Source organism: Orbicella faveolata, unplaced genomic scaffold, assembly GCF_042242905.1.
Source record: "Orbicella faveolata isolate gen_17 unplaced genomic scaffold, um_ofav_v1 contig_24, whole genome shotgun sequence".
Taxonomy (NCBI): domain Eukaryota; kingdom Metazoa; phylum Cnidaria; class Anthozoa; order Scleractinia; family Merulinidae; genus Orbicella; species Orbicella faveolata.
This window is the reverse complement of record NW_028301552.1, coordinates 28505023-28517500: the sequence shown is the minus strand read 5'-3', so window position 1 is coordinate 28517500 and position 12478 is coordinate 28505023. Positions and strand designations below refer to the sequence as shown.

Sequence of the window (12478 nt, the reverse complement as noted above, 5' to 3'; positions counted from 1 at the left end):
CCAAAAGAGGTCTGGCGTATTATACACCATATTTTGAACCCATGTCCACAGCCTTTATGTCTGGATGTCAATGAGCTTAACAAGCATTTTGCAGAAGTTGCCCAACGCACCACCAGAAATGCAGGTGTTAGCGCAAAAGAAGACCTACTGAACTTTGTTGATAGCTTGCAGCCATGCCTGATGGGGGAAAGATCGTTCACTTTGCGCCACGTTAAATATGAAGAGGTCCTCAAGGAAATCAAATTAATTCGTTCCGATACATCGACAGGACCTGACCAAATACCAGCTAAGCTCCTAAAACTTGTAGCTGACCTGATTGCAGGACCTTTGACAGACATGATAAATTCCTGTATTGACACATCAACATTTCCCAACGCTTGGAAAGTTGCGAGGATAACCCCAATCCCTAAGACCAGTGGCCCTACCTTCAGTGTATCAGACAAGAGACCGATATCAATACTTCCGGTCCTTTCAAAAGTTTTTGAAAGACTCGTACACCACCAAGTCATCGATTACATTGATTCTCACTTCCTGTTAAAAGAGAATATCTCAGGCTTCAGGAAAGGACACTCAACGACTACTGTTCTATTAGGGATCAGAGATGACATTATTCGCGCCATGAAGCGAGGAGAAGTTACCCTCATGGTACTAGCCGATTTCTCTAAGGCGTTTGATACCATCAAGTACAAGACTGTTCTTGAAAAGCTTAGCCTGTTGGGCTTTTCCAAGGAATATCTTAAATGGACAATCCAATATCTTACAGGAAGGAAACACTTTGTGCAAGTCGACGACAAAACATCAGAGCTTTGTATGGTGAGTTTTGGCGTACCTCAAGGTTCTATCATGGGGCCACTCATTTTCAATCTCTACGTGGCTGACCTTCAGTCATATGTACGCGGAGTTAAATGTCATCAATATGCTGATGATACCACATTGTACACACACTGCAAACCAGCAGATCTTCAATCAACTCTAACTGAACTTTCTGCAAGTATAGGCAAATTGGAAGCGTGGTCACGTGAAGCAAACTTGGTCATTAATCCTTCCAAGACTAAGCTGATGTTATTATCTACTCCGCAGTTATCAAAGGTCCATCATTTAAACACTGAAAAGTTCGACATCACAATCAACAGCATCCCCTTGGAACGAGTGACCACTACTAAATTATTGGGGTCTCACATCCATGAGCATCTGAATTGGGAAAGAAATGTCAGACAAGTAGCAGCGTCCTGCTATGCTACTCTAACAACCCTAAGGAAGTTAAAGAACATCCTGCCTTTCCATATCAAAAAGAATTTGGCACAGGCACTGGTTCTAAGCAAGCTATATTATAATGACATAGTATACCACTCACTCCCGGATTATTTAATGAAACGTCTCCAGAGAGTACAAAAGGCTGCAGCTAGTTTTGTGCTTGGTAGATTTGTGTCATCCGAAGACATCCTTACGAAACTCAAATGGCTTCCCGTAAAGGAACAAGGTGAATGGAACCTACTCAAGGCAACTCACAAAGCCCTTCACAACCCATATTGGCGAAGTTATCTGAAACTTAATGTATTTCAACACGAAAGATGCTTAAGATCTAGTAACAGCATTCGGTTAGAGAGATCTTTAATTAATAATACTCTACAGGACCAGACTGCAAGTTTATTTAACACGTTGCCCAGCAACGTGAGGTGCTGCCAAGACTATATTAAATTTTGTAAAGACACCAAAAACATTATTTTTAAGAGAGCTTTAGAACACCTGGCATAATTTTAATTATTTATTTATTCATTTATTTATTTTAGCATATCTTAAAACACAATTTATTCTCGTTTACATATAGATATAAATTCTTAGATATCTTTTAACCTTTTTACAATTGTAAATTTAGTTAGCATTGGGCAGGCGAAGAGCCACCCTGTGGATATACTGCCCGAAATGCCATTATTATTATTATTATTATTATTATTATTATTACCTAAAGTCACCCAAATAATCGTATTTGTCAGCATTGTGGCGTGAAAACAAGCATGGTGAGCCCCTCTTTTTATTACGTTTTTAATATCTCCTTGTCCTGTAACAACAGCATACCAAGTTTCATCAGAAATCTATGATGGGCTCTTTTACTAGGGAATCACCTTAAATCCCAGAGGAAGAACATGTCTCGATTGGCTAAAGGCCATGCTCCCATTCAACAGAAAAATAGCTGTGAACTCAAGGTTCCTGTTAAAACTGATCCTTGGAGAGGACAAAGCCCCAAGCCAACTCCAACAGTCCTTAAAACTGACAAACAACAATCTAAAATTACTTTAACATAATTCAGTGGCAAATCTGTAAGGAATATATGGTGGGTTCTTTTACCAAGGAATCACGTTAAGTCAATTAAACACTTTAAAAGCTTACCCATGCAATATCTCGGTTTAAAGCCACCTCAATACGCTGGTTTGGAAGGTAGCACGAAATCATCGGCCTGACCTTCTTCCGTCACTTTTTCCTCTGCACGACGCTTTGGTAATCGACGATAGAGGAAGACATAATATAGACCTTCACAAAAGAACAAAACTGTAGATATGAAACCACAGATCCCAGAAGCTTCTAACTTTTTGACGTTGTAATCTTTCCCGTGGTCAAAGACTATAGCAGAACCGATGAGCAGGGCCAGGGCGGCCAGAAAACACCCAACAATACCAATTATTGGATGCCTGAGAACTGCTGGAAGCTTCTCGAACAGGTGAACCATGCGGAGAATAATGTGTAAGACCACAAAGATGAACGCTGCAGTGGCCACGAAGATCAAGAACTCGTATTCCGGTTTGAAGCTGCCAGGAAAACTCGACAAAATAACGAAGGTAAGGAAGGTCATGATTGCCTCAACAAGCTTAAGCCATCCCTCTTTTGTAGTCACGATCCACAGAACATCACAGCAACTGCAACTGTACTTGCGCTGCGACTCTGCTGATATTGTCGTGGTCGCTTCTCCGTCAGCCATGTTTGCCAAGGCACTTGCGAGAATGGGCGGGGCCTTGAAAGTGAATTCCCTATTTACTTCCGGTGCAGGCCAACTTCAACATTTGTCGAAGTGATGCAGAGTCTAGTCTACAGAAAAGCTGAAATGCTTGAGATAAAGAATAAAGTAGTAATCAGCCTTCCATTATTATTGTTCTATTTCTAAGAATTGTTGGCTGGTCAGATCTTTTCACAGATCTAGCAGCATTTTCGTTTGCATGCCCTTGCCACATTTTAAAATATTTAGTTTTGCTTAGGCCGTAGATCATCTTAGATCCGATGTGCTGTTCATTAAACCAGAGATTGCGCAAGCAATCTAAGGGTTTACCTTGTTTTTTTTTTTTTCAACATGTTCTGGCCATGTATTTTCTGAGGGACTCTCTTTTGTCTGTCTGCAATCTCCTTATCATGATGTGGACATGATTGTTCACAGTCACACGTTTTGCATGTGACGTTGACCACTCAACAAACATTTGAGTCTGAGTTTCATCTTAAGTCATTGCCATGTGTATTTAGCAGACAATTGGCCTTCAGGCTGGTTGCTCTAGTTTTTGCTGCTACTGACCGTGTTCAAGAGAATATGATCATCATTTTCTCTTGCTGTGTTGAGGGAGAGGTTTTTGGGTTTGCGGTCACGTGTTAGATCGGTTTTCGGTTTTTACACTAAAATTGTCCAGTTTTCGGATTTGGTACCAGTTGCGGTTTTTGGTTTATTCCCTTTTCAGCATTTGATCTTTCGGGTTTTGACTGTTTTCAGGTAAAACAAATTTGGTCCAGAATCAAATAATATTTCGGATCTGTCTACATGTATACCTCGAATTGAAGTAGAAAGGACTTTTAGTTTGCATGTTCAAATGTAGTCTTTTCTGGGAAAAAGGCATTTTTTTACATTTAATGGCCGTTTTTTGGAAAAAAATCTACCAGTCGCGGGGCCAATAGTAAGGTAAAAAGGTACCGCGCGCAATGATTGTTAATGAAACCCTCAAAAAAGAAAATATACGCGTCTTTCGCTGCCGTGTTCTTCAAGCTAGACGGATTTAAGTTTGTGAATTTGCATGTTAATCATTTTGCTCAGTGGTTTTCGGTTTTGAGCGTTTTTCTATAGCTGCTTTTCGGTTTTTAAGGAAAATTTGAGTGATTTTCCGGTTCCTGTTAGGCCCCAACTCCCCCCTTCCTCCTGTCCGTGCTAACGAGACTTAACTAGGTCAAAACAGCATTCCACGCGGTTGTAATTCGTGGCTTTCAGTTTGGACTCTATCACGTCGTCGTCACGTTAACATTTCTACGTAGTATCAGCCTACAACAGCATTTTCGTTTGCCGGTCCCTTGCCACAATTTTACTGAGATAAAGGAACACCTTCGGCCATAACATAACTTGAAGTCAAATGGGTGTTAACGTCTAAATGTTTTTCATTAGACAGAAAAGAAAAACAAACACTGCACAGTCAAGCCTGCCACACTGGATTGAGAAAAGATCTGGTGCAATGAAAAGGAAAAACGAGACTAATTCAATTAAACTGAACTGATTGAAATTGACAGGATGTTCCATCAGGACAAAAATCAACCTTCTACCTCATTAAATATATCTGAAAATCGAGGTAACAAATAATAATAACATCAAAGCAAAATTCACAATCAGCCTGGACGTTTGTAAGTAAAGGTAATTGTATGAATTCAAGTACACCACGAGTGGTGTTTGAAAACTTTTCTAAACAGTGCACTTTATAACCCATTTATCAGATGTGACCGAGTAAAACGAACGCCTGTATTCATTTTCATCTCATTTCAAGACCCATATGTGATAACCCTCTGATAACCTGAGGTGATGGGAGGAGAGCAATGAAAGCCAACCTCGTTATCAGGGTTTTCTCAAGAGAGAGGACTCTGGGAACGAGGTTGGAATGAACAGTCGTTTGTGTCTGTCCCATAATCTGTCTTTAATCTGAGATATGATAAAAAGGTGCGCGTTGAATGACGTCGGTTAGACAGCGTGATCCTATGAACATCCATTCTTGGAACCTCAGTGGACTTTGGTCTTCATATATGCTATCGCACGATTATTTTTCTACAGTCAAAACTATGCTATCTAACATATTATTTGCCGGTGAAGTCCATGTTTGACACTGGTTAAGATTATAGTAAAATTTATCGCTCAGTGTTTTACAACGGCAGCTCGTAAAACCCCGTAAAGGCCGGTCCGTGAAGCCGGTGGAGAGAAAATCAGACCTTGCCGAATCTTCAGATTTATTGCCATGACAGCGGTAAGCTCTACTTCACGCATGCGGGGGAATTTAAATAATGGCGCACGCGCTCAAACTTCCAAGCTTTGCATAGCGTGCACCATTCAATAATATCAAACTTTTTTATTTGTGTCCGCTTTCTTTGTAAAGCGAGATTTCCGCTCATGTTGTATGGTAGACATGCGAATAGATGATTCAACGGTTAGTCCCACTAGGGACGAGGACAGGGGCATGATTTTGACGTCGAGTTCGGAGACAACATTGAACAAATCAAGCGTTCAAACTTTGGGTTGTGGAGACAATTGCTTGAATGGCATTAAAAGGCCGCCCGAACATCGCACAAAGACTACGGGTAAAGGAGGTAAAGGAGAGTTTATTTTCAACGGCCTAACGCATAATCCCTCCTTAGTTACTCACGGTGGAAGAACGCTTAAAAAGCCCGCTCGTTACATGGAGTCAGACTCTGAAGACGAGCGAAGTTCACGGAGGAAGTTTCATTCGGTGAAGAGGAAGCGTCTGTTGTCAGATTCTTCGCGTCCTAAATGTAAGAATGGCCGAACAAAGTCTATAGAAAGAGACTCTTCTCTTTTATTGTCGAATCATGAAATGGAAGGAAGACTGATGTCTCCTAAACGGCAAAACGGTGAGAGCACAAATTTGGAGTACGGTATAGCTGGCCTAGTCTCGCCTTCTGGCATAGTTAGTTCTTTGTCATCAACATGTAAGCTTAATAATTCTCGTAGTCAATCATCTGAAACTGTTTGCCTGAAAAGGACGCCAAGTGATCTTCAAACGGAGAATGAGAGTTCAAATTCCAGCGAGACTCCTTCCAAGCGAAGGAGAGGTAGACCTCCAAAGAATCTAACACAGTCTTTCGAGAAATTACATTCAGTTGACATTCGTTCGCCACATGGCAATTGTGATACAAGTGCCACGAAAGCATCTCTCGCGTCACCTTCAACTTCAAAATTTTGTAAGAAAAGAAAACTGTCGAAAGGCATACGCAATTTGCAAAAGGGCTGTTTGTCGTCAAGTAGTGATGAAAACGAATCCGCGACAGCAACTCCCAGGAGAAGAGGTCGACCGCCGAAGAAATTGTTATCAAGTTGCGAAACAAAACACAAAATATTCCGGACACAAAATGGCGTGAAAAAACCTTGGGTGCGGCCTCTTTTGAAAGCAGTCGACAAACGTTCATTGCTGAAACCTTCAAAAGAATCCCTGGACTATTTGCTGCACTCACCGGAAGCATTTATGACCAAGGTGAACTCGAAGTTTGTAGGAGTGAATGGTTGCAGACTTCTGTCCCCTGGCAAAGAGGTGAAACGTAAACGTGGTCGTCCACCTAAGCCGAAACCTGAACCGTCGTTTGATTCAGACAAGATTGAAAGTGATGCTTTTCATTTTACCGGAGAGGACGAGCAAAACGATGGCTCACCAACGTTGAAACGTAAGCTGAAGAAGTTGGAGTCACAAAGAAAGGAGGACAAGAGACCACTTGTGGCTTCTGCTTTGAAAAAGAGAGCTATTGCAGAGAAACTTAAACGTAAAGCTTTAAATAAAGCCAGGAAAAATCTTAAGGTAAGAAGTGAACTGAATGTATCTCAAAGTGACTGTGAACCAGTGATGGGAACTGAGCAAAGTTCTGACAATGTTCACAAACGTAGAAGAAGAAACAAAGCTGACAAAATTCTTGGAATGAGACGAAATCTCTCAGGCATGTATGAGTATTTAGTCCAGTGGAAAGATGGAACCAGCTCATGGGCTCCATCTGATGAATTGGCTGATTATGAACTAGACTTCAAATGTTTCCTTGGTCATGACTGTCAAGATGTGACAGTTGTAAACAGATTATCGTACCATGCATACTGGAAGGATGACTTGATCGAGTATCATAGTAAACAATCTGAAATTGACAGATGGTTATCAAATGATGATTCTCATTTAGTGCAAGTCAATTTGAAGAAAACAAACTGTGCACAAGTTGATGCATCTGATCCTTGTGAGAAACGTTTTATCTGCAAAGAAGTGTCCGTTCAAAAATTGGATGATTGTCTTCATGTCACTGTTGGGCGATCCACAAGCAAGAGGAGAAAAATTAATCAGAGAATTGTAGACTCGCTTACTCTTGTTATGGAGGATGCGGCTACCGACCAATCAGAGTTTGTTGTTATCAGTGGCTTAGGAGAGGAGACTTTCTGTGGTGTTGATCTTAAAGATCTCACAACAGTGCCGTGTGAGGAGGAACCAAAACATTACAGACAGGATGTGGATAAAATAAGGTATGTTGCTAAATTAGGCAGAAAAAAATCTGTGGCAGGAGGGGGGGGGGGGGGGGGGGCAGTTTTCTGAACAATTTCAAAACTTGTATATTTGATAACGCAACCTGTCTTAGTAAAATACAAAAAAATAATAAATTGTTAAACATTTCTACATAAGCAATACTGGTCATTATGTGTGTGATGAAAGTATTTTCCTTTACCAAAAAGCTGACAATCCTTGTGATAAGCATATTGTAACAGTGTTGTTGCCATAGAGACTAACATGACAACTGAAATTAAAAGAGAACCAACTGCCAACTTCAGTAATATTATGTAAATATATTTAAATTTTTAACCATTTTTAAACTTTTTTAGCCTTGTAAATATTTTGTCATAACATTGGGCAAATTTTATGGATATAAAAGTGAAATTTACATTACCTGTCAAGGATGTTTGTATTACCACCCAGTTGTGTAGAAGTCTGACTATTTAAAGCAGTTTCTAATATTTTTTCTTAATTCATACTTGGAGTGAAAACTTGTGATATCTTAAGTCTCTTAATATTGTCATGAATACTCAAAACTGGCACTGATTAATCATAGGGTGTAGGTTTATTTACCATTAATTTTGTAACATTATGGCATCATGTTGATCACATCAGACTGATCAAACTTACCATCTGCTCGGCTAAACAGGTTTATCTTTCTCTTACTGTTATTTTGTTTCCTGATTAACATGGCAGTGTTAATAATATTGGCAATAGTAGCTGCATTGCATTTTACATGTATGATATAAATTTTATGTTTTCCTCTCTAGGTATCTGGCCCAGGTTATGATTGATTTTCCAAAGCCAATAGTTGCTGCTTTGAAGAAGCCAGCTCAAGGACTGGGAGCAAAGCTTGTGTCTCTTTGTGATTTGGTTTGTGATGAGGTGAGTAAATACATTCCAATCATTAGAAACAGAGGAGCAAATGGCTCATATATGTCATAAGTTAATTCCAGTTTGTGTGACATGGAATGACTTAAGTGTATAGGATGACTGCAAATTAATCCTGTACCCCCTCCACTCCTGACGCAGTACTAGTCCCCTGCAATTTAGCCTTCAACGTTTAGTTTCATTAGCCTAGTAACTTTCTGGCTATCATTTTAAAGTGGTACTATGACGAAAATCACATCTTTCCTAACGAAGCTATTTTAAAACATAAACAAGTAGCCTGCATTAGAAGAAAAATGCTGTTTACTATTTTCAAATATCTCTTTTCGCTCCAGAGATATTCAAGTTTTTAAAGTATGCAAATTAGCAAAGTGACGACGTCATACACTCAACCAAATTTTCATCAAATATGATGAAAAAAGATATCTCGGCCAATTTGTATCAGAAATGTTTGATTCTTTACAGAAAGATTCTACTAAATTTGCTCCACAATATGAACTTAACAGTTTTGTTACCATAGCAACATGCATGGTTCCAGACCTCCCCAATATTAAAGGCATTTTTGGCCACCATTGGCATTCCATTTTCATATTTGCAAATGGTGCCTCATATGTATGATCCAGCAAGCATATAAATATGTTAGTTCAAGTTTGTGGCCTCTTTAAACGAACACCAACATATTCAAATTTATTTTGAAAGTTATTTTGTGTTGTTGTTTTTCAGAGTGCATTATTTTTGCAAATTGCAATATGAGATTATTTTGTGCAATCAACTTAGACACTCATGCTGTGGTATATGTGTATTGTTGAATGTTTCAGGCATCTCTGGGTGAGCCAGTTAGCCTTCAGAATGTTTCCAAGGGTCGTGTTCCTTATGGTTTTGCAAAGCTCATGGGGCACACATCAATAAATGAACAAATCCTTGTTGGGCACAAAGTCCCCACTTCTCAGTTAGACTGTTTGAGTTCTGCATCGGAAGTCTTCAATCACACACGTTACACTGCCACTTTGTCAGCAACTCTAAAGGCCATGAGTGTGCCAAATGGGATGTTGTATGATGACTGTTTACAGATAGAATGCAGCACAGATGCACTCTCAGAGATGGAGCAACAGCTGCTTCAAGAGGAGAGAAAAGCCAGGAGTGAATGTATTGATGAGATGAAGGCACTTTGGAAAGACGTGTTATCTCAAGAGGAATACAATGTGTAGGCAAATGTAGATACTCACCTAGTTACAATTTGCTGTGGTCGCTACATTCCATGTTTTGCATCTAGTACATGTGTAGGTAATTATTTAGTGCCAGCAGCTACGATATTTAGAAAACGCTATGTAAGAAAGTGCGCACTAAAAACTTGTTCCCAAAATTACAGTCACCTCTTTTTTCAGTGTTTTCTGAAAGAAATTAATAGAGTATATTTCTCTGTGTTAGTATTGAGTTGTTGAAACAAAACTTGATAGAAACATGGAAAATGTTTTCTTTTGTAAAATGATGTAACTTTTGAAACCTGAAAGGATTAAGCATTTCCAGCAGAGATTTTTGTGATACTTGCTGTAGAAGAACAGGTTTGTAATTGCGCACAAAATTCCCTTTGAAAGAAAGAAATACTACATGTAACAGGTCATGTCTTGGAGGTATGACGGCTGCTCTCTGTGTAATTAGCAATGGACACTCGCTCATGTTCCTCTCATAGTTTGTTCTTCATTGTTATATATAAGGTACTCTCTAATTCTCAACATGACCAATTGTATAGTAAAAGCTGCTACAATAGAGCTTGTTTTTGATAGAGATTATTTCTTTTTTGTGACTCCCCTTTGTATAGAGATTGTAATATTATTGTTAGCAACGATTTGTAGTGGGTTTGCAGATACTTAAAATGTTAAGTGACAAAACAAGATTTGGTCCTCACAGTATTTCCTCATACGTGCATACAAAATATAAAATACATATCCACTCACCTGGAGTTTATGATGATCATGAAATATTATTTTATGGTGATTGATGCCAAAATCTAGCAAATTAATTTATAAAATTTAACATGTCCTTGTAAAGTATAAAAAAATGTCAGGTTCCATTTGTTGATTCTCCCAACCAAATCTCAGAAACTTTTATTTCATAAATGTTACAATGACCACAAAAAGTATTGAGAAAATTATTACATCTTTGTGATTCCTGCTCTAGTAACAGTCATATAAGATTCAGAAATCACAAGTTAAACTCTTGCATGCATTTATTAAGGAGGCCAACGAATTCTCATAAAATCTTTCTCAGTTTTCTGGAGATCAAAGCTAAATACTGCAATGTTCACTAAATAAAATGTACTGAATAGTCAGTTCATATCTAGGAGCACTATGCATCAGTGATACATGGACAAACTTATTAAGTATCTTAACTTATAGAATTGAATTTATGAACCCTATAAAAAACTCAAGCAATGACAAGAATTTGTTAGGAAACAAGGATGTGTAGTATAATATATTTTGAATGAAGAGGTTGACATGAAAATAACACCAGTATGAAGTTGAGCTTACTTCAAAACTTTTGCAAACACCTTGTTGCAACTTCTTCTGACAGTGAAGTCTTGTTCATCCACAGAGAAATTTGTTGAAATACGAACTTAACTGAAAAGTAACTTGCCGAGAAACTTTGTGACCCTTTACAGTAGAGCCATGTATTTATATAATAATAGTTCTGTATTTATTGCCTGTCTTTCCTCACTTTGTCCTCTGTTGTATAATCCAGAAATCGTTTATCACGTTCTTGTGAAGACCTTAGCAAATTAAAAAAAAAGTAAATTCATATTTTTTGTGCATTTTGTGTACCATGTATAGATAGGCTTTTGATATTGTAATGTTATGTATTGAAGAGCAGATATTAAAAGTGAACGAAACTTGTTTGAAGAGTTGTTTTGTTTGAAGTTCTTTTATTGACCACAAATCCTGCTGTTAGGCCATCTTTTTCTGATACATGTAAGCCAGGTGACCCAGGGCTGTCCATAAGTTTTGCGTCACCTGTGGCCTTGATCTCCACACCCATAGCAACTGAGTGAGTTGTGTGAAGAACAGGCAAGTTCACCCATAACATAAGGGCTCATCAAACATACTCAGCTGTAGCAGGTGCTGTGGGTTATGGCCCTTATTGACAGCCCTGAGGTCTGGGTATTAAATCTGTTTGACAGGGGGAGTTTTAGTGGGATACATATGAATCAGCTGGCAATTATATGGATTCCATCAGCTTAACTTTTCCTGAGGTGTTAAGTCACTGTGACACAGTGGCAATGGTGATGCTAATGGCAAAGTTGTATGTATGACACTCAAAATGTAGCTGTGTACTGAAATGTTACAGAGCTACGTGCCTTACCATTGCCACTTGGAAAGGTTTTGATTAGTTTTTGACAACTTCTGATGGCTTCTGTTTCATATGGTCAATCAAACTGTGACAACTTGCCACTGATTTCAAACTTTCCAGGTCTTGTCCAGGACTCTAAAATTCACATTAACCCTTTCACTCCCAAGATCTCAATGTCAATTCTCCTTACTGTCTGCCATACATTTCATATTTTCCACTTGAGTTTAACAGATTTCCAGCACTTTCCAGGACCAGTAGTGTTTTTCCAGGACTTTCCAGCCCTGGAAAATGCCATAATAAAATTCCAGGCCTTTCCAGGTTTTCCTGGAGCCTTAGGAACCCTGACTATTAATTCAAATTGACTCCAGTGAAGTTGGAAAGTTAAGTGGCCAAGACAGAAAACTGCAAAGAAGGTGGGACAGATACAGGATTTTAGAGAAGGCGATTTGGGATATTGACTGCCAAAGGAGGGTCTGGGGGCAGTCCCCTGGAAAATTTGTAAAATTGAGGTCCTCAGAAATGGATTTCAGCATTACGAGACTAAGTCAGCATGTTATAACAATTGTCTTATCTTTTTTAACCGAACCCCCCAAGTTCCATCCCAGAGCAGGATGCTGTCCCAACCACATATCCAGAAAACCAGCACATGCTTCTAGGAACAGCATGCCAACTTCTTAAATTACCTTCTGTTAGGAGAGGGAATAAGT

General features: G+C 39.0%; 2 protein-coding genes across 4 annotated transcripts in view; one reads left to right on the top strand and one right to left on the bottom strand.

Annotated features, from left to right (window-relative positions):
- LOC149111206 (plasmolipin-like) overlaps positions 1-3011 on the bottom strand; it is a 14696-nt gene extending 11685 nt beyond the window's left edge. For 2 of the 3 annotated variants that reach the window (XR_016207944.1, XR_016207945.1), the window contains exon 1: positions 2389-3011. Coding sequence is in view for 1 of the 3 variants with exons in the window: in XM_089291928.1 (XP_089148054.1) it covers positions 2417-2974 (558 nt within the window). In the remaining 2 variants the exon portion in view is untranslated. The remainder of the gene's footprint in view (positions 1-2388) is intronic. The other variant, XM_089291928.1, reaches the window with a different exon arrangement.
- Positions 3012-5265: 2254 nt separating this feature from the next.
- LOC110053045 (uncharacterized) lies at positions 5266-11323 on the top strand. The gene is made up of 3 exons (XM_020759231.2): positions 5266-7513; positions 8309-8423; positions 9245-11323. Exons 1-3 carry the CDS (start codon positions 5403-5405, stop codon positions 9632-9634), a joined length of 2616 nt encoding a protein of 871 aa, XP_020614890.2. The 5' UTR covers positions 5266-5402; the 3' UTR covers positions 9635-11323.
- Positions 11324-12478: the final 1155 nt, after the last annotated feature.